Genomic DNA, 22521 nt, shown 5'->3' on the forward strand with positions numbered 1-22521 from the left:
CCTCCTAACGCCATTCTCCTGCCTTCACCCCATGACCTCTGCCACCTGTACTACTGGGATTCGAGTGGACTCAGTGGGCTGGAAGAGCCTGTTTCTGCACTGTGTCTCTTAACCTAAACTTCAACCGCCCCACTGTTGCTGTGATGATGGCTTCCTTTGACATAAGACAGATGCAGAATGACTGGGGTGGGACAAGTCTTTGATTATGTTGGCTGCTTCACTGTGGCAGCGCAAAGTGTGGATGGAATCGATGGTGGGGAGTCTGCTCTTGCTTCAAGCTGTGACTGCACCTAGAGAATTGTGAACAGTTTTAGTTCTTTAGTTCTTTAACCTGAAGATGGGTGTACGCATCCGACAGGGAGGGAATGCAGCAAAAATCAAGAGGTTCCTAGCTTGGTGAGTTTGCCGAATGAGGAGAGATTCAGTAGACTGTTTAGTTATTTAGCTTTAGAGATACAGCGCGGAAACAGGCCCTTCGGCCCACCGGGTCCGCACCGACCAGCAATCCCCGCACATTAACGCTATCCTACACACACCAGGGACAATTTTACGCACACACCAAGCCACCTAACCTACAAACCTGTGGGGCTCTGGGCTGTAGGGGGGGAACCGAAGATTTCGGAGAAAACCCACATCCGGGGGAGAGATGAGATTCGACAGAGGGCTTGACGGGATGGATGAATGGAGAACGTTACTACAAACTGAGCAATTTACAAGTCGCCACATTTCGGGACAGTGGTTCAGGACCACTCTCTGGTTGTGGTGGGATGGTTCAGTTGCCTGATAACAGCTGGGAAGAAACAGTCCCTGAATCTGGAGGCGTGCGTTTTCGTGCTTCTGTACCTTTTGCTCGAAGGGAGAGGGTAGAAGAGGGAGTGGCCGGGGTGCAACTCGTCCTTGATTATGTTGGGGGCCTTGCCGAGGCAGCGTGAGATGTAAGTGGAGTCATTGTTGACCCTTGGATTATCTTTATCCCCTTTATCCTGTATCTGTACACTGCGGAAGGCTCGATTGTAATCATGCCTTGTCTTTCTGCTGACCAGGTAGCAGGCAACAAAAGCTTTTCACTGTACCTCGGTACACGTGATAATAGACTAAACTAAACTAAATAACCAGTGTGCACAAATTTGGAGTAGGCTCCATGGAACTTAGATGAGGAAAATCACTTGCACACGAACGGTGGTGAATCTTGGAATTCTCAATGTTGGAGGGATGTGGGGGCTTGATCACGGTGGCGCAGCGGTAGAGTTGCTGCCTTACAGTGAATGCAGTGTTGGAGACTCAGGTTCGATCCTGACTACGGGCGCCGTCTGTACGGAGTTTGCACGTTCTCCCCGTGACCTGCGTGGGTTTTCTCCGAGATCTTCGGTTTCCTCCCACACTCCAAAGACGTACAGGTTTGTAGGTTAATTGACAGGTTAAATGTAAAAATTGTCCCTAGTTTGTGTAGGATAGTGTTAGTGTGCGGGGATCGCTGGGCGGCGCGGACTCGGTGGGCCGAAGGGCCTGCTTCCGCGCTGCATCTCTAAATCTAAAAAAAAATCAAAAAAATCATCACGTTCATTTAAAACAGAGGCTGAGTGGTTTGTACATTGTACGGACTTTGTACGTTCTCCCTGTGACCGCGTGGGTTTTCTCCAGGTGCTCCGGTTTCCTGCCACACTCCAAAGGTATGAAGGTTTGTTGGTTAATTTGCTTCAGTTAATTATCCCTAATGTGTATAAAAAGATAAAACCTGCGTACGGGTAATCACTGGTCAGCGCGGACGCGGTGGACCCAAGAGCCTGTTTCCATGCTGTATCTCTAAACTAAACTAAACCAGTCTAAAGAAGGGTCTCGACCCAGAACGTCACCCATTCCTTCTATCCAGAGATGCTGCCTGTCCCGCTGAGTTACTCCAGCATCTTGTGTCTACCTTCGGTTTAAACCAGCATTTCCTTCCGAAACTAACTTGCTGTTGACCTGTTAATACCTAACACATTTTTTAATGCACTTTTTGAGGTCCTGCATGGTATTGTAATAAATTTCTCAATGAACCGTGAACTTTGAGAGCGTTGTAACCGGGACCAGGTGGGTGGAAGAAAACCCAGGAACCGGAGCCCTGGAAGGGTGGAAGGGAGTGGAGGAAGTGGAGGCCAGGTAGGTGGAAGAAAACACTGGAATCGGAGCTCTGGAAGGATGGATGGGAGTGGAGGGAGTGGAGGGAGTGGAGGAAGTGGAGGCCAGGTGGGTGGAAGAAAACACAGGAACTGGAGCCCTGGAAGGGTGGAAGGGAGTGGAGGAGGTGGAGGCCAGGTGGGTGGAAGAAAACACAGGAACTGGAGCCCTGGAAGGGTTCTTGGGTCTTGGTTCTCAGTTCTTGGTCCTCCAAAATATTCCAAATGGAATTTAAACTGGAGGTGGCAGAGTATGGACTTAAGCAAAAAGGGCTTCTTAGAGAAGAAGAGGTGCCTTAAATGTAGTTGTGTCTGGTTGAGTAACTACAGTAGGGCGAAGACTATTCCATGCTTTAATTGTGCGAGGGAAGAATGATTTGCTCGACACATCTGTCTTGGTAGCTGGTATCTCGAATTGAATCGAATGCCCACGTCTACTCCTGATAGGTTTGGGTTTGGTGTACATTTGATCATCTATGTCGAGCTGACCATATAACATTTTGTAAAAACAGGTCAAACAGTGGGCTTTACGTTCCACCCCAATGAATTTAGAAGTTTGGTAACACTCGCTTCTCTCTCGTAGGTGTTTGTGAGGGAGTGGAGCAAGTGGAGGCCAGGCGGGTGGAAGAAAACACAGGAACTGGAGCCCCGGAAGGGTGGGAGTGGAGGAAGTGAAGGCCAGGTGGGTGGAAGAAAACACAGGTACTGGAGCCCCGGAAGGGTGGAAGGGAGTGGAGGACGTGAAGGCCAGGCGGTTGGAAGAAAACACAGGAACTGGAGCCCCGGACGGGTGGAAGGGGGTGGAGGAAGTGAAGGCCAGGCGGGTGGAAGCGAGTGGAGGAAGTGGAGGCCAGGTGGGTGGAAGAAAACACAGGAACTGGAGCCCTGGAAGGGTGGAAGGGAGTGGAGGAAGTGGAGGTCAGGCGGGTGGAAGGGAGCATGGCAAAAAAAACTACTCGGTGACCCAAATGGCCAAATTTATTGGAGAGCAGTCTATCGGAGTTTTACTGCAGTGGAAGTATTCGAATAACGACGTGAATCCAAGTGACTCCATGAGTACAACCAAAAAGCCAGTCAGTGTGTGTTTGTCCAAAAAGGAAGTCGTTCACCTTGAGGTGAAACTGGAACGTGCGGCCATTGAGCAAAAGTGGAAGGGGTTGCGGTGGAGAGGAAATGTGAGACGGTTGCAGAAATTGCATTGTTCCCTGCTGTGCTGCAATATACTGTAAGACAGGGTTTCGCTGCATCTTGCAGCAGTGCTGATGCCCTTTACATGCGCTACGGACAAGGAGCGAGAAATGGAACGAGTATAATGAAGCAGTGGCGCAGCGGTAGAGTTGCTGCCCTCACGGCTCTTGCAGCGCCAGAGACCCGGGATCCACCACTGCATCTCTAAACCAAACGAAGTAAAAAAAGATACAATAAGCTCTCTGAAATTAGCAACACAAGAAGATAGGGTGGCAAAGTAGGCTTAGGGCATGCCTGCCTTCATTGACGGACTGTGGAAAACAAAGAGGATGGCCTGTGGTTCGCTAAGCGGAAGTGGCGGCGCCTAACGGCTGCGGCTCGCTAGCAGTCTGTTCGTCTTTTTTCCTTTTTTTGTTGTTGTGTGTCGGTGTTGGGATGGTTTTTGTCTGCGCTGACCCGGTGCGGCTCGGCCGCTGGACTTAACATCGCCCGGTGCGGCTCGGCCGCTGGACTTAACATCGCCCGGCGCGGCTCGGCCGCGGGACTTAGCTGCGCACGGCTCGGCCGCGGGGCCTTCCATCGCGCGGCTCGGCCGCGGGACGTTTCAGCGCCCGGTGCGACTCGGCCGCGGGGACTTCCATCCCCTTGCGGGGACTGTGCGGGTCGGTCGGGGACAAGCTGTCTGTCCGTGGGCGTGGGGAAGAGAGTGGAAGTTTTGTTGCCTCCATCACAGTGAGGGGGTGTTTGGAGTCACTGTGATGGACGTTTGTGTTGGGGTCATGTGTCTTGTGTTCTTTTTTGTGTGTGACTGCTATGTAGTTTCGTTCGGTACCTTGGTACCGAATGACAAATAAAGCTCTGTTGAACTGTTGAACTGTTGAACTGTTGAAGATAAGACTGTACGAAGAACTTTTGAATCTATTTTTTTAAGTTTAGAGATACAGCGCGGAAACAGGCCCTTTCGGCCCACCGGGTCCACGCCGACCAGCGATCCCCGCACATTAACACTATCCTATTCCCACTAGGGACAATTTTTACATTTACCCAGCCAATTGACCTACAAAACCTGTACGTCTTTGGAGTGTGGGAGGAAACCGGAGATCTCGGAGAAAACCCATGCAGATCACGGGGAGAACGTACAAACTCCGTACAGACGGCGCCCGTAGTCGGGGTCGAACCTGGGCCTCCGCCGCTGCATTCGCTGTAAGGCAGCAACTCTACCGCTGGGCCACCGTGATCGCCCAGTTTGTTGGTGCCAGAAACATGGCCGCTGCCTGGGTGAGGTCTACTGTATGATTTACCGGCTTGTACGCAAATAAACAAAGAATTGCACTGCACAGACGATGATTTGTTTATTTATACTGAAGGTAGACACAAAACGCTGGACCTGTACAGTGGGGTCGGGCAACATCTCTGGTCAAAGGGAATGGGTGACGTTTCGGGTCGGGTCAGGACCGTTCTTCAGACTGAAAGATAGAGGTGGAGGGAGGAGGGGGGAACTGGAGGCAACAAAAGGCCAGAAGAAATTAGGGGCGGCAACAGGTGACCCCAGGAAGTGTGGAGCCCATAATGGTCCATTGTTGGCTGGGGAAGATGTGCTAATGAGAGGGCTGCAAATGATCTGGAAAATCAACTATTCCGGCACGACCAACGCCTGGTATTCGGAATGACACTCCATTCCGAGATTCTCGTCTTCAATACTTGTGATTCTTTGCACACCGTCTTGCACGCACTCACAAATATCCTTTCCTTCAATGTAGACGCAGAATGCTGGAGTAACTCAGCGGGACAGGCAGCGCATTTTGTGTCTATCCTCAGTGTAAACTGGTATCTGCAGTTCCTTGGTAGTCACAAAATGCTGGAGTAACTCAGCGGGACAGGCAGCATCTCTGGAGAGAAGGAACGGGTGACGTTTCGGGTCAGGATCCTTCTTCTGAAGAAGGGTCTCGACCCGAAACGTCACCCATTCCTTCTCTCCAGAGATGCTGCCTGTCCCGCTGAGTTACTCCAGCATTTTGTGTCCACCTTTGATTTAAACCAGCATCTGCAGTTCTTTCCTACTGAATCTGCAGTTCCTTCCTTCACATACAAAGATCCTTGTTCAATCTTGTCCATTGGAGCTCAGGATCTATGCCGAGCTTTCATGCCATAAAGTAATCAGTGTGGGTATAAAAACAATGACAAGTGTACTTTGTTAAGTCCTTCTGACACTCCTTATCTCTATTTAGCTGAGAACAGCTTAGATCAAACAGGCCCTTCGGCCCACTGAGTCCATGCCGATCATTGATCACCTAAGCTCACTAGTTATCCCACTTTCTCATCCACTCCCTATACACTCGGGGCAATTTTCAGAGGCCAATGAACCTGCAAACATGTACGTCTTTTGTATTGTGGAAGCCGGAGCGCCCGGAGGAAACCCATGCGGCCAAGGGGAGAACGTGCAAACTTCACACAGGCAGCAACAGAGGTCAGGATCCAACCCGGGTCTCTGGTGTTGTGAGGTGGCAGCTCTACCAGCTGTGCCACCGTGTATTGGCTTCTTCTGTGTACAACCTCATACTCCGAACGATGCCTTTGCCCTCAACACACTGATAATTGCCTGAAGTTATGACAGATGTGCAATCTTATCATGGTCTAACAAACTATTACTGTCACTCATTGAGTCACATCTTTGCCTTGATGTAATGGGGTGGCGCAGCGGTAGAGTTGCTGCCTCCCAGCGCCCGAGACCCCGGTTCGATCCTGACCACGGGTGCTTTGTTTGTCCGGAGTTTGTGGCCTGCGGGGGTTTTCCCCAGGTGCTCCGGTTTCCTCCCACACTCCAAAGACGTACAGGTTTGTAGGCTAATTGGTGGAATTGTAAGCTGTCTCTAGTGTGTGCAGGATAGTGTTCGTGTGCAGGGGAAATTGCTGGTTGGTGCGGACTGGATGGGCAGAAGGGCCTTTTTCTACAAACTAAACATAAAGGGTACCTATCCGTGTCCCCCCAGAGATGTTGCCTGACCCACTGAGTTACTCCAGCATTTTGTGTCTTTCATTTTAAACGCTGTTTTGGTACCTGCCCCAACTACTTCCTCTGGCAGCTCATTCCATACACCCACCGCCCTGGGCCCTCTGAGTGCGTGATTACTAATCACGAAAGTAATTCTATTCCACCTGATGTTATTTGACTGATAAAATCTCGTGAATGGTGCCTGTTTTCTGATTGCTACTTGTTTGTTGAACCGAGCAAAGTGGAAATGATAAAATTTCACAGATGTTGGCATTCTTTCGCAGAACAGCCAACAACTTTCAAGATAATTAGTTTATAACCTTCCTCCTTTGGTAAATCAATTAGTTCAGTTGAGATTAGGCTGGATGTGCAAGGAAGGAACTACAGGTGTTGGTTTACCCTGAAAATGGACACAACATGCCGGACGGAGTAACTCAGCTGGACAGGCAACATCTCTGCAGAGAAGGAATGGGTGACGTTTCGGGTCGAGACCCTCATTCACACTGAGGCAGTCTGAAGCAAAGATAATAGAGCAGAGCAAGACAGACCACTCCACTTGAAAAACCGCAGTATGTCACGGCGCCATTTTAGTAGGCAGAAATTTGCAGAAACATTTAAAGAAAAATAATAAATATCGGCGAATTGACAGATAAGATATATTCTGCATTTTAATGGTATCATCACACATACTGTTCCACCAAAACACTGATTACACTGCGAGAGGCAGAGCGAACGGCAGGTTTTGCCTACTAAAATGGCGGACGTTCCACTCCTTTGCGTACTACAGTATAGGCGATTTTGACGGAGTGGTTCATCTTGTTCCTCTAGTATCTTTGGTCTGAAGAAGGGTCTCGACCCGAAACGTCACCCGATCCTTCTCTCCAGAGATGCGTCCCGTCCCGTCCCGCTGAGTTACTCCAGCATTTTATGCCTATCTTCTTGTCATCTCTTATCTAGTTTAAAGTTGTCAGAGGAATTGAGACAGCGGGTGGTGTTTTATATACTGTTTATGCACAGCAAATAAAAATAGATGCATTCATATATACCACAAGGTTAACTGCGTGATGTTTCAAAGGCCTATTTTGTCAAAGATTTTCGCAAAGGACTGCACTTAAAAGCCGGCCCCTAGAATTGTCCAGGTTAAACAGTAGTTTGCAATAAGGTAGTGCACGAATGCAGTGGCAGGCATTAATTACACAGTACATCAACTATCAGAGTACATTAAACGGTTAAAAACTTTTAACCTCAGATAATTTAATTTACATAATGTTGCTGTATTTTCGAGAGTCGCACTGCATTTCAGTTCACTGTCACGTGTACCGAGCGAGGTACGGTGAAAAGCTTTTGTTGCGTGCTAACCAGTCAGCAGAAAGACAATACGTGATTACAATCCGGCCATTTACAGTATACAGATACATGATAAGGGAACAACGTTTAGTGCAAGGTAAAGCCAGCAAAGTCCAAACACAAGAAATGTTGCTGTAGGAATAGAGATTTAAGAGTGTGGGCCGATTGTAACACGTGATTGTAGATCTGCTTCTGTGGCTAGCACGCAAACAGTCGCCTGTGCTGGGCGCCATTCTGGATGCAGTAAATCTTGCAAATGACATTACCAAACCCCTGTAAACAGAGACATGTAGCTTTGACCATGGGAAAAATGCTTCTTAAGCAGCTGGAAAAGTATATCAGTCAACTCGCAAACTGTATTCGACATAATAATAAAGAGGCAGGAGTGGGCAGCACGGTGGCGCAGCGGTAGAGTTACTGCCTCACAGCGGCAGAGTCCTGGGTTCGATCCCGACTATGGGTGCTGTCTGTATGGAGTTTGTACGTTTTCCCTGTCACTGCGTGGGTTTTCTCCGGGTGCTCCGGTTTCCTCCCACAATCCAAGGACGTGCAGGTTTGTAGGTTAATTGGCCGCAATAAAAATTGTAAATTGAACCCAATGTGTGTAGGATAGCGCTCGTGTGCGGGGTGATCGCAGGGCGGCGCGGGCCCGGTGGGCCGAATGGCCTGTTTCCATCTCTGAACTAAAGTAAAATACGTATTAAAGTCAAGAGTGGACAATCTGGTCAATAGACAATAGACAATAGGTGCAGGAGTAGGCCATTCAGCCCTTCGAGCCAGCACCGCCATTCAATGCGATCATGGCTGATCACTATCAATCAGTACCCCGTTCCTGCCTTCTCCCCATACCCCCTCACTCCACTATCCTTAAGAGCACTATCCAGCTCTCTCTTGAAAGCATCCAACGAACTGGCCTCCACTGCCTTCTGAGGCAGAGAATTCCACACCTTCACCACCCTCTGACTGAAAAAGTTCTTCCTCATCTCCGTTCTAAATGGCCTACCCCTTATTCTCAAACTGTGGCCCCTTGTTCTGGACTCCCCCAACATTGGGAACATGTTATCTGCCTCTAATGTGTCCAATCCCCTAATTATCTTATATGTTTCAATAAGATCCCCCCTCATCCTTCTAAATTCCAGTGTATACAAGCCCAATCGCTCCAGCCTTTCAACATACGACAGTCCCGCCATTCCGGGAATTAATCTAGTGAACCTACGCTGCACGCCCTCCATAGCAAGAATATCCTTCCTCAAATTTGGAGACCAAAACTGCACACAGTACTCCAGGTGCGGTCTCACCAGGGCCCGGTACAACTGTAGAAGGACCTCTTTGCTCCTATACTCAACTCCTCTTGTTACGAAGGCCAACATTCCATTGGCTTTCTTCACTGCCTGCTGAACCTGCATGCTTCCTTTCATTGACTGATGCACTAGGACACCCAGATCTCGTTGAACCCCCCCTCCTCCTAACTTGACACCATTCAGATAATAATCTGCCTTTCTATTCTTACTTCCAAAGTGAATAACCTCACACTTATCTACATTAAACTGCATCTGCCATGTATCCGCCCACTCACACAACCTGTCCAGGTCACCCTGCAGCCTTATTGCATCTTCCTCACAATTCACACTACCCCCCAACTTAGTATCATCTGCAAATTTGCTAATGGTACTTTTAATCCCTTCGTCTAAGTCACTGAAGAGTTCACGGAAAGTGTCGCTAAAGTCTTTCAAAGTCTGAAATACAGTGCGCCCTGTGTTAAGGCAGTTATACTGCAGAGATGCTGAGCTGTCCTGCCGACTTGGAGCAGGGCAACCTTCAGCAACACACTGGGCCCACCAAGTTGCAGCGTAGAACGCCACAGGAAATCCTTCTTCCCTGTGGCTATCAGACTGTACAACTCCTTCCCCTCTATCAGATTGTACAACTCCTCTCCCTACTGAGACTGACTCCCTTCCTCCCCCCCCCCCCCCCCCCCCCCCTTCCTCCCCAATCTTGGCACGTCCCCAATCCTTTCAACTCCTCACTTTAACTTCATGTATTTTCATGACTGTTGGCAGATCAATTTCCCTCCTGGGATAAATAAAGTTCTATCGTTTCGTATCGAGTTACTCCAGCACTTTGGGTCCACCTGTACTATTCTGTGTCCTATGTTCTAATAAGGACTTTCTCATCTGAACATTGACATGGGGATGACTATTTGACTGTGTTTGTGGACTTTCAGTTTATTCCTGGGCTGAGCTTAAGTGTGCAGTCTCTCAATAATCACAGCAGTATTATGTAAACGATCCAAGGACAATATACAACAACCATCGCCTTGTACCTCACAGTGCTATGTGGACTGTTGTAGTCACACAGCCACCATCTTGGGTTTCACATTCACCATCGAGATATCTTACACGTTTCAATTTAACCCCCCACTCTTCTCGACTCCTGTGGATCCAAATCCTTCTTGTTCCCACTCTTCCTCAAAAGGCAACCACCCATTCCACGTTCTTGTCTGGTCTACCTTCCCTGGCTGTCTTCTGATGCATTAACATCCTTCCTTAAATGAGGAACTCCTCATGATGTAGTCTTATTAACACCCCACATAAGTGAAGCATAACCTCCCTTCTTCTGGAGGAACTGCAGGTGCTAGTTTAAACCGAGGAACATCACAAAAAGATGGAGTAACTCAGCGGGTCAGGCAGCATCTCTGGTGAAAAGGAATAGGCGACGTTTCGGTTGAGGTCCTTCTTCAGAATTCCCTTCTGAATAAAAAGGGGTCTTGACCGGAAAAGTCACCTATTCCTTTTCTCTCCACAGATGTTGCCTGACCCGCTGAATTACTCCAGCTTTTTGTGTCTATCTCCCGACTTCTGGGTTTAATTTCTTCAGCCATAAGGGGCGGGGGCAGCGCCAGAGACCCGGGTTCGAACCTGACTACGGGTGGTGTCTGTACGGAGCTTGTACGCTTTCCCTGTGACCTGCGTGGGTTTCCTCCGGGTGCTCCGGTTTCCACCCACACTCCAAAAACGTACAGGTTTGTAGGTTAATTGGCTCAGGTAAAAAAATTGTAAATTGCCCTTAGCGTGTAGTAAAGTGCTCGTGTAAGGGGAGATCCTGTTTGTGTGAAGGTAGACACACAATGCTGGAGTAACTCAGCGGGTCAGGCAGCAATTCTGGAGAGAAGGAATGGGTGACGTTTCGGGTCGAGACCCTTCTTCAGACTGATGTCAGGGGAGGGGGCGGGACAAAGTTAGGATGTAGTCGGAGGCAGGAAGACTAGCGGGAGAACTGGGAAGGGGGAGGGGTCAGAGAGGGAAAGCAGGGACTACCTGAAGTTAGAGAGGTCAATGTTCATACCGCTGGGGTGTAAACTGCCCAAGCGAAATATGAGGCGCTGTTCCTCCAATTTGTGCTGGGCCTCACTCTGACAATGGAGGAGGCCCAGGACAGAAAGGTCAGGTTGGGAATGGGAGGGGGAAGTTGAAGTGCTGAGCCACTGGGAGATCAGGTTGGTTAAGACGGACTGAGCGGAGTCTTAGCGAAACGATCGCCGAGCCTGCGCTTGGTCTCGCCGATGTAGAGAAGTTGACATCTGGAACAGCGGATACTAAAACCAGCATCTGCAGTTTTTTCCCCAATAAACCAGCATCTGCAGTTTTATTCCCTACAAACCAGCATCTGCAGTTTTTTTTCCTATTCCTTCTCTCCAGGGATGCTGCCTGACCCGCTGAGTTACTCCAGCATTTTGTGTACGCTATTCCCACCTGCCCGAGTTTGGCCCATATATATTCCTCTAAACCTTTCCTATCCATGTACCTGTCCAAACATCTTTGTTTCATTCATAACCCACGGCATTGGGAACAATTCCCTTCTCAAATCATATAAGGTGCATCTCTATTCGACAGACCATCTTGGCAACTTTATAAAAATTACTTTAAAAAAATAACTACGGAAAGCCTCGAATTCCCACTTCACATCGTAGCGGCAATTTTGTTTAACTGTTTTCAGTGATACACAGGCAAAGCCGAGTTTTAAAATACTCGCCTTTGTCAACTTAATTCTACTAGTGGTAGATACTTACAATAGAGGTGCAGTAAAATTGAATTTATAGCCTCTAATTAAGCAAGAGGACATTTTTTTTTTGCCAGCTCTATAACATCCCATTGAATGCTCTGGCCTTTATTAAAATCTGACAATGTGCACTTTAGCCACGTGTGATTTTTTTTCTATTACAAATCTCAAATTGTGGAGTGCAGAGGCAAATAAATAAATGATGGGTCTTTGTCCCAAACATTATGGAGTGGGCACTGTAGGTGACTGGGAATTAGTGGTAGGAAAATGATATGGCATCGTGAAGATATGTACTATCATGGCTTGCTCAATAATTTGTGACTGGGTGAAGTCAAGATTATTATCGCAAAGGCAAGTTGAATCGATAACATGGTGTCGATCTCCACCAACTCTTGCTTTGGATAGCATCCCACATGTTAAAAACAACTTTTGCTTCTGAACGTGAACAGATAACTCCCACTCATAGAGTCCAATCCTTTTGCAGATACCAATCTGGATCCAAACGGGTCTCCCACAGTGGCAGGCTTCATTCGTTTCAGCCCAGAACATCGGAGAAAGTGTGCAAGTTTTTGAGTCAAGCTTTCTTGCCAAGAAGAAGAGGCGAAGAAACAACTGGATCCTGACGTTCATTGCTTGCCTGCGCTCGAGTTCGGCCACCATCTGGGTCGAGGCAAGGAGGAGAGGGTTTGCGGCCTGCAGGGAGTTCCACACGGAGTTCAGGAAGAAAAGCTTATCCTGGGGGGATTCGTGGATCTTCCAACGTCCATCAATAGCTTGGGGGGGGGAATTGCAAACTCTGCTTCATAGAAGCCAAATACTTCTGAATTCCTTAGTATCTGCAACACAAATTCAAGAAATTAGCTGTGATATGGAACCGAAAATTTGTGGCACATCAGGAGAATTTAAGATACTGCGGTCTTTCTCCTCTTAGTCATAGACCCACAGAGTCACATTGTGGAAACAGGCCCAACTTGCCCACACCGGCCAACATGTTCCACTTACACCAGTCCCACCTTCCCGCGTTTGGCCCACACCCCATTAAACCTGTCCAATCCATGTACCTGCCTAAATGTTCCTTAAATGTGCCTTAAACGTTGCGATAGGAAACGCAGGCGTTTAAGCAGAGAGGGATACAGAGTGGGAACAGGCCCTTTGGCCCACCGAGTCCACAATGACCATCAACCACTAATCCAATCAAACTCTTCATTCTATCCATATTATTGTCATTGATTCTCCTGACTCCAGCCCTCACTCATGGACAGCGTGTCATTTACGGTAGCCAATTAATCTATCAGCCTGTATGTTTAGTTTTAGTTTAGAGATAGTTCGGTTCAGTTTAGTTTATTGGCACGTGCACTGAGGTACAGTGAAAAGCTTTTGTTGCGTGCTATGCAGTCAGCGGAAAGACAATACATGATTACAATCGATCCATTTACAGTGCATAGATACATGATAAGGGAATAACGTTTAATGCAAGGTAAAGCCAGCAAAGTCCGATCAAGGATAGTCCTAGAGTCACCAAAGAGGTGGATAGTAGTTCAGCACTGCTCTCTGGTTGTGGTAGGATTATTCAGTTGCCTGATAACAGCTGGGAAGAAACTGTCTCTGAATCTGGAGGTGTGCGTTTTCACACTTCTGTACCTTTTGCCCGATGGGAGAGGGGAGGAGAGGGAGTGGCAGGGGTGCGACTGGTCCTTGATTATGCTGCAGGCCTTGCCGAGGCAGCGTGAGGTGCAGATGGAGTCAATGGAAGGGAGGTTGGTTTGTGTGATGGTCTGGGCTGCGTCCACAATTCGCTGCAATTACTTGCGGAAATACAGCGCTGCAAACTCCACACAGACAGCACCCGGGGTCGGGATCGAACCCTGGTCTCTGGCGTTGCGAGGCAGCGGATCTGCCAGTTGCATCAGCGTGCTGCCTTTTCGAGGTGAGCCAGGAATCTCAGCGATCAATGCACCTTGTACTGTGACCAATGCCCGTTCACAATCTATTGAAACATGGGCTTTGTCTCACAGTACAATTCGTAGCCATTCAAGTACTTTTGTTTAATGCATTTACTCTTGCAATATGGAAAACAGCACCATGCATTTGGTCACAACTGCACTTAATGGGATACTGACCAGATATTGACTGAGGTATTGATATTGGCCAGGAGACCTGGCATCTGCTCTTTGAAACGGCACTTTGGCACACTTTACTTGGAAGGGTAGATAGACGGTTCAATATTGACAGTCCTCAGTTCAATGTTGTACCAGAAGTGGTTTTGAGAATAATTTGGACAGCATGGTGGCGCAGCGGTAGAGTTGCCGCCTCACAGCGCCAGAGACCCGGGTTCGATCCTGACCACGGGTGCTGTCTGTACGGAGTTTGTATGGTCTCCCCGTGACCTGCGTGGGTTTTCTCTGGGAGCGCTGGTTTACTCCAAAGACGTACAGGTTTGTAGGCTTATTGGCTTCAGTGAAATTGTTAATTGTAACAGTGCTAGTGTGCGGGGATCGCTGGTCGGTGCAGACTTGGCGGGCCGAAGGGCCTGTTTCTGCGCTCGATCGCTAAACTAAACTCAGCTACATCTCTCTACACCACCGTCTATATCTCTCATTACCCTTTCCCCTGACTCTTATTCTGAAGATGGGTCTCGACCCGAAACGTCACCCATTCCTTTTCTCCAGAGACGCTGAGTTACTCCAGCTTTTAGTGTCTATCTGCAAACTAAAAGAAATCTGACTTCCTGTTATTGTGTGTAAAGTTGCTGGTGTTATCTGCACGATGACTCAAAACACCACGACCAATTAATCAGCTTCAGATGTTACCTTGCCTACGCAAATTATTTATACAAAAAGCTTTTTAGACACTCACCACTCTGTGTTCCTTTACAGTTCGTAATGGGAATCGTCCAGAAAGCTATTGCTGTAAAGTGAAAATTGTCAAAGATTAACCATGAATCAGCATACTCATTGTTTGTGAAGGAACTGCAGATGCCGGTTTACACCGAAGATACACACAAAATGCTGGAGTAACTCAGCGGGTCACGCAGCATTCATATTTTGTTTTAGAGACGCAGTGTGGAAACAGGCCCTGCCTGGTTGTACGTTAATTGGCTTCAGCAAAATTGTTAATTTGTCGCTAGTGAGTGCGATAGAACTAGTGTACAGGCGATCATTGGTTGGAAATAGACACAAAAAGCTGGAGTATCTCAGCGGGACAGGCAGCATCTATGGAGAGTAGGAATGGGTGACGTTTCGGGTCGAGACCTTCAGACTGGAATAGGTGGCGTTTCGAGTCAAGACCCTTCTTCAGACTGAGAGTCAGTCTGTCTGAAGAAGGGTTGCAACCTGAAACGTCACCCATTCTTCGCTTCATGCCATCATCTACGGTTCCTTCCTACACATTGTGCTTAACATGTTAAGTCACAGTGGGTGGCCTCTTAAGACATTGGCTCTGGAAACTGACAAAGCAAATCTATTGACACTTGTAAAATACTTTATCAAACACTGTAACACTCATTGATACCTTAAAGTTATTGAGATTATCTGTTGGATGTGGGGGAACCTGATCCTGTACCATCGTGCATGTATCAGCATGTTTGGTTTGGACAGGTTTGGAGGGATATGGACCAAGCGCAGACAGGTGGGACCAGTGAAGCTGGGACATATTGGCCGGTGTAGGCAACTTGGGCCGAAGGGGGTGTTTCCACACTGTATCACTCTATGACTCGACAGGGGAAGACAGTAAATAAATGAACAAGGAATAGGGCGGCACGGTGACGCAGCGGTAGAGTTGCTGCCTTACAGCACTTGCAGCGTCGGAGACCCGGGTTCGATCCCGACTACGGGTGCCGTCAGTATGGAGTTTGTACGTTCTCCCCGTGACCGCGTGGGTTTTCTCCAAGATCTTCAGTTTCCTCCCACACTCAAAAGACGTGCATATGTAGGTTAATTGGCTTGGTAAATGTAAAAATCGTCTCTAATGCGTGTTGGATGTGTGGGGATCGCTGGTCGGCACGGACTCGGTGGGACGGAATGCCTGTTTCAGCTCTGTATCTCCAAACTAAATTAAACGACACTAAATAAATTCCCTTTGCCTGCACACGTATCTGATACACTGTAAATGGAATGACTGTAATCACGTATTGTCTTTCTGCTGACTGGTTGGTGTGCATCGAAAGGATTTTCACTGTACCTCGGTACACGTAACAATAAACTGAACTGAACTGAGATGCTGCTTGACCGCTTCGAGTTCCTCCAGTGTTTTTTTAAAATTTGCTGCACATTACACGTTCTGCAGTCTTTATTGTGGCATTGATTAAGAAATGTTCAGATTAGTCAACCTTCCTTGAAATTGGTCACGGTTTCTAGCCTGCTGCCAGGAATGGAACCTCTGCAGAAACCGGGGACTGCCTGTGTTCAGAGGGACTGATGGCAGTAAAGTGGGTGAAATCCTACCTGTTGTCTGGATCAGCACCTGCCGCGTGGTATTCACCATGGGCCAACCTCTGATTCTGCAAGAGACAGACAAACCATTCTATTATAGAGACACAAGAGATCGCAAATGCTGGAGTCTAGAGCGAAAGTCTTTCCAGGTGAGACAGAGGTTCACCTGCACCTCCTCCAACCTCATCTATTGCATCCGCTGCTACAGATGTCAACTTATTTACATCGGCGAAACCAATTGCAGGCTCGGCGATCGCTTCGCTCAACACCTGCGCTCGGTCCGCGTTAACCAACCTGATCTCTCGGTGGCTGAGCACTTCAACTCCCCCTCCCATTCCCAGTCTGACCTTTCATGTCATGGGCCTCCTCCAGTGCCATAGTGAGGCTCACCGGAAATTGGAGGAACAGCACCTCATATTTCGCCTGGGCAGCTTGCAGCCCAGTGGTATGAACATTGACTTCTCCAACTTTAGATAGTTCCTCTGTCCCTCTCTTCCCCTCCCCCTTCCCAGATCTCCCTCTATCTTCCTGTCTCCACCTATATCCTTCCTTTGTCCCGCCCCCTGACATCAGTCTGAAGAAGGGTCTCGACCCGAAACGTCGCCCATTCCTTCTCTCCTGAGATGCTGCCTGAGCTGCTGAGTTACTCCAGCGTTTAATAAATACCTTCGAAAGAAACAAACTGCTCAGTTTAGTTTAGTTTAGTTTAGAGAGACAGCGTGGAAACAGGCCCTTCGGCCCACCGACCCCGCGTCACCCCGTACACGAGCACTATCCCCGCACGCCAGGGACAATTTACAATTTTTTACCGGAGCCAATTAACCTGCAAACCTGTACATCTTTGGAGTGTGGGTGGAAACTGGAGCGCCCGGAGGAAACCCACACGGTCACGGGGAGAACGTACAAACTCCGTACAGACAGCACCCGTAGTCAGGATTGAACCCGAGTCTCTGCCGCTGCACCACCGTGCCGCCCCATGCTGGACACATTAAGATTGGGAATATTCTAATGTTTACGTTTCCATCTTTTACCTTTAATATCCATCACGTTAGGACAATTAACCTGCAGACTCGCATGTCTTTGTGATGTGGGAGGAAGTCGCAGCATCTCGGTGGCACAGCGGTAGAGTTGCTGCCTCACAGCGCCAGAGACCCGGGTTCAATAGACAATAGGTGCAGGAGGAGGCCATTCGGCCCTTCGAGCCAGCACCGCCATTCAATGTGATCATGGCTGATCATTCTCAATCAGTATCCCGTTCCTGCCTTCTCCCCATACCCCCTGACTCCGCTATCCTTAAGAGCTCTATCTAGCTCTCTCTTGAATGCATTCAGAGAATTGGCCTCCACTGCCTTCTGAGGCAGAGAATTCCACAGATTTACAACTCTCTGACTGAAAAAGTTTTTCCTCATCTCAGTTCTAAATGGCCTACCCCTTATTCTTAAACTGTGGCCCCTTGTTCTGGACTCCCCCAACATTGGGAATATGTTTCCTGCCTCTAACGTGTCCAACCCTTTAATAATCTTATACGTTTCGATAAGATCTCCTCTCATCCTTCTAAATTCCGGTGTATACAAGCCTAGTTGCTCCAGTCTTTCAACATATGACAGTCCTGCCATTCCGGGAAATAACCTAGTGAACCTACGCTGCACGCCCACAATAGCAAGAATATCCTTCCACAAATTTGTAGACCAAAACTGCACACAGTACTCCAGTACTAGGGCCCTGTACAACTGCAGAAGGACCTCTTTGTTCGATCCCGACTACGGCTGCTGTCTGTTCCCAGTTTGCACGTTCTCCCCGTGACCTGCCTGGGTTTTCTCCAGGTGCTCCAGTTCCCCCCCACACTCCAAAGACGTGCAGGTTTGTAGGTTAATTGGCTTGGTGTAATTGTAAATCATCCCTAAGGTCTGTAGGATAGTGTAAGTGGTGTAATAGTCGGGATCGAACCCCGGTCGCTGGCACTGTAAGGCAGTAGGTCCACTGTGCAGCACTAACGGTCCAATTCAGCAAAGGAACGGAATGTATAAAACACAAAGTGCTGGAGTAACTCAGCAGGTCAGGCAGCTTACAGAGTCACAAAGTTATACAGCGTGGGGTACAAGCCCCTTCGGCAGTTCCTTCCTACACATTTCAGGAGTGGAGACCTCTTCGGACTGTTGTGCAGGAAGGAACTGCAGATTCTGGTTTAAACTGAAGATATGCTGGAGTAACTCAGCGGGATAGGCAGCATCTCTGGAGAGGAGGAATGGGTGACGTTTTGGGTCGAGACTCTTCTTCAGACTGATGTCAGGGGAGGGGGCGGGACAGAGATAGAATGTAGTCGGAGACAGTGAAAGACTGGTGGGAGAACTGGGAAGGGGGAGGGGATGGAGAGAGGGGGGAAAGCAAGGGCTATTTGAAGTTAGAGAAGTCAATGTTCACACCGCTGGGGTGTAAGCTGCCCAAGCGAAATATGAGGTGCTGTTCTTCCAATTTGCGCTGGGCCTCACTCTAACAGTGGAGGAGGTCCAGGACAGAAAGGTAGGTGTGGGAATGGGAGGGGGAGTTAAAGTGTTGAGCAACTGGGAGGTCAGGCATATGTTTAGGCGGACTATGATCTGGTGTTGGGAAAGGTTGTCAGATATGTTTAGGTGCTGGGGCAGCTGTAACCTCTGTTCCTTCTGTCTGGCAGCGCAGCAGGTTGGAACAGGCAGTGTTGTGTGTTTGTCACGGAACCTGCATCGGCTTGCATGACAGGCCGAGAGGCCGATGTTGCAACCTGCCTTCCCCCTGCCACCCCACCCACGGAGCAACAAAACCAAACAGCACTACACAAATCCTTTTTCCATGACGTAACCTCCAGATTTCCCACTGTTCTGTTTCTGAAAAGGTTAAGCCACTTTGGAGCTGGGTTGGATCAACTTCAGGAGTTTGATGGCAGCTCAGTGCCTCTGGGCCTGAAGGTTAGTGACAGGTTCGAATACACCTGCAGCTGATGAGCACTAATGTGCAGTGTGAGTGCACTGCTAAGGATGTAGGAGAGAGGCCATTCAGCCCATCGCGACTGCTCCACCATTCAATCACAGCTGATCTATCTTTCCTGCTCAACCCCATTCTCCTGCCTTCTCCCCGTAACCTTCGACACCCTTACTAATCAAGGACCACTCATAGGTCTATCATGTACGTGAGCTCTTGGAGCAGAAGTAGGCCATTCAGCCCATCGAATCTGCTCCGCTATGCGATCGTGGCTGATCTATTTTTCCCTCAACCCCATTTTCCTGCCTCCTCCCCATGACCTTTGGCACCTTTACTAATCAACAACCCATCAACCCCTGCCTAAAAGAATTAACAACGACATGGCCTCCCCCCCGCCATCTGTGGCAATGGATTCCACACATTCACCACCTTGTGGGGCGGCACGGTGGCGCAGCGGTAGAGTTGCTGCCTTACAGCGAATGCAGCGCCAGAGACTCGGGTTCGATCCTGACCACGGGCGCCGCCTGTACAGAGTTTGTACGTTCACCCTGTGACCTGCGTGGGTTTTCTCCGAGATCTTCGGTTTCCTCCCACACTCTAAAGACGTACAGGTATGTAGGTTAATTGGCTGGGCAAATGTAAAAATTGTCCCTAGTGGGTGTAGGATAGTGTTAGTGTGCGGGGATCGCTGGGCGGCGCGGACCCGGTGGGCTGAAGGGCCTGTTTCTGCGCTGTATCTCTAAATCTAAAATCTAAATCTAAATCTAAACCTTGTGTGCTATGAGCTCAGAGTATTTCGGCTTTTATCTCTCTGATCATCTACCCTCAAGTTTAACCTTTTCTTTTTCACAGCGCTACTCCAAAGAAATGTACCGGAGCGGTGTTGGAGAATGGGAGCGACGCATAGTGTGTGAAAAACAAACTCTTCCAGCAGTTATCGTTTCGCTCACGATGTCAGCATTGGAAACCTGTTGTGCCTGCAGCGCACAATGTATTTTATGAAAATGATCGCGGGGATGATCGGGCCCTGGTAGGAAGAGTGCTTCACAGCACTGGGCCTGTACTCGCTGGAGTTTAGAAAGCACAGAGGAGATTTACGAGGATGTTGCCAGGACTAGGTGGTCTGAGCTATAGGGAGAGGTCGAGCAGGCTGGGACTCTTTTTCCCTGGAGTACAGGAGGATGAGGGGTGATCTTATAGAGCATACAAAATCATGCATTCAAGAGAGAGCTAGATTCTAAATGCATTCAAGAGAGAGCTAGATCTGAATGCATTCAAGAGAGAGCTAGATAGAGCTCTTAAGGATAGCGGAGTCAGGGGGTATGGGGAGAAGGCAGGAACGGGGTACTGATTGAGAATGATCAGCCATGATCACATTGAATGGTGGTGCTGGCTCGAAGGGCCGAATGGCCTCCTCCTGCACCTATTGTCTATGAGAGGAATAGATCATGTAGATGCACAGAGTCTAATGCCCAGAGTAGGTGAATCGAGGACCAGAGGACATAGGTTTAAGGTGAAGGGATAAAGATTTAATAGGAATCTGAGGGGTACCTTCTTCACACAGAGGGTGGTGGGTGTACGGAACAAGCTGCCAGAGGAGGTAGTTGAGGCTGGGACTATCCCAACGTTTAAGAAGCAGTTAGACATGTACATGGATCGGACGGGTTTGGAGGGATATGGACCAAACGCGGCAGGTGGGACAAGTGTAGCTGGGACATGTTGGCCCATGTGGGCAAGTTGGGCCGAAGGGCCTGTTCCCACACTGTATCACTCTATAACTTACCGAATAGTGATAGGCCTGAATAAAGAGGATGTGGAGAGGACATTTCCACTAGTGGGAGAGTTGAGGGCCAGAGGGCACAGCCTCAGATTAAAAGGATGTATCTTTAGAATGGAGATGAGGAGGAATTTCTTTAGCCAGAGGGTGGTGAATCTGTTGGAATTCATTGCCACAGACGGCTGTGGAGGCCAAGTCATTATTTGCAAAGTGGGGATTGACAGATTCGTGATCACTATGGGTGTCAGGGGTTATGGGGAGAAGGCAGGAGAATTGGGGTCGAGAGGGGAAGGTACAACAGCCATGATTGAATGGCGGAGTGGACTCGATGGGCCGAATGGCCTAATTCCGCTCCTACGACCTTTGAGCATGGATCTTTTACGTTAAAGCGAATCCAGAGATTCTGCCTGATCCACTGAATTACTCCAGCACTTGGAGTCTGTTTGTGGGAACCAGCATCTGCAGTTCCTCGTGACTCCAGACTGCAATTGCTGGCTTCACCTTGCAATGTACGGTATTCTCATATCACGCATCTGTGCACTGGAAATGGCTCGACTGTAACCATCTATTGTCTTTCCGCTGACTGGTTAGCAGGGGACAGACGCCCGTCACTGTAATTCGGTACACATGTCAATACACGACAGTGAAACTGTTTGGGGGGGGGTGGGGGGGGGGCTGGCCCTGTGAGGCAGCAGCTCTACCAGCTGCACCACTGTGCCCGCCCTTAGCATCACTTCTATGTTGCTGCTATTACAGCTGTGGGTAGAGCAAAAGAGGAACAATAAGAATCACCCCTCTTACCATTTTCTTCCGGATTTGGTAGGTGCAGATGGCTGCAAAGCTTATCACTACAAACAGCGCGATGAACACGCTGAATATAGGCATATTATTGTTCATCTTCTTGGCCTCGTCTCCGCCTTTACGCTGGGCAGTGATGCCACTTGGTGTGGTGCCAGTCAGTGATGGCGATACTGCAAAGATGGGCACAGACTGGGCTTCAGTTGTCGCCCCGCCGTGGCTGCTCGCTGCCAGCGACACGTTGACCTGGCGATAGTCTGGATCGGCGGTGAGCGGGGCCTTCTTGTCCGCGGCGGTCCCGCCGATTTTATCCCCCTTCAGCGGGTTGACCAGGGTGCCCACAGCATTGGCCGCGGAGCCCAGCTCGTTGCCCATCGTCGCCCGCCCAGGAACCGCCGAGGTGGTGAGGGGCGAAGGTCGGCTGGGGGCGGGCAGATACCGCGAGCAAACCTCCTCCACGAAACTGCTCGCGGCCGTATTACTGTGAAGGACCGTCAGGCAGGAGTTCAACTCCACGGAAGTGCTGAGATCTGCAGGAACAATCATACAGGTCAGGTCTCAGAAGCAAAGAACTGCGAATGGCTGTTTAATAGGTTCGGCACGGTGGCGCAGCGGTAGAGTTGCCGTCTTACAGCGCTTGCTTGCAGCGCCGGGGACCCGGGTTCAATCCCGACTACGGGCGTTTGTCTGTACGGAGTCTGTACGTTCTCCCCGTGACCTGCGTGGGTTTTCTCCGAGATCTTCGGTTTCCTCCCACGCTCCAAAGACGTACAGGTGTGAAGGCAAATTGGCTTAGTAAAAATGTAGGTTGTCCCTAGT

At 49.1% G+C, this 22521-nt stretch overlaps 1 protein-coding gene across 1 annotated transcript in view; it reads right to left on the minus strand.

Moving 5' to 3' along the window:
- Positions 1–9044: 9044 nt before the first annotated feature.
- The window catches only part of LOC144605578 (uncharacterized), a 55433-nt gene continuing 41956 nt past the window's right edge, over positions 9045–22521 (minus strand). The window contains exons 6-9 of the mRNA XM_078421007.1: positions 21706–22232; positions 16185–16240; positions 14599–14649; positions 9045–12578 (exon numbers count right to left, since the gene is read on the minus strand). Of these exons, the coding sequence (XP_078277133.1) occupies positions 14613–14649; positions 16185–16240; positions 21706–22232 (620 nt within the window). The 3' untranslated portion in view covers positions 9045–12578; positions 14599–14612. The remainder of the gene's footprint in view (positions 12579–14598; positions 14650–16184; positions 16241–21705; positions 22233–22521) is intronic.

This window comes from Rhinoraja longicauda, chromosome 24 (assembly GCF_053455715.1).
Source record: "Rhinoraja longicauda isolate Sanriku21f chromosome 24, sRhiLon1.1, whole genome shotgun sequence".
NCBI classification, from domain to species: Eukaryota; Metazoa; Chordata; class Chondrichthyes; order Rajiformes; family Arhynchobatidae; genus Rhinoraja; species Rhinoraja longicauda.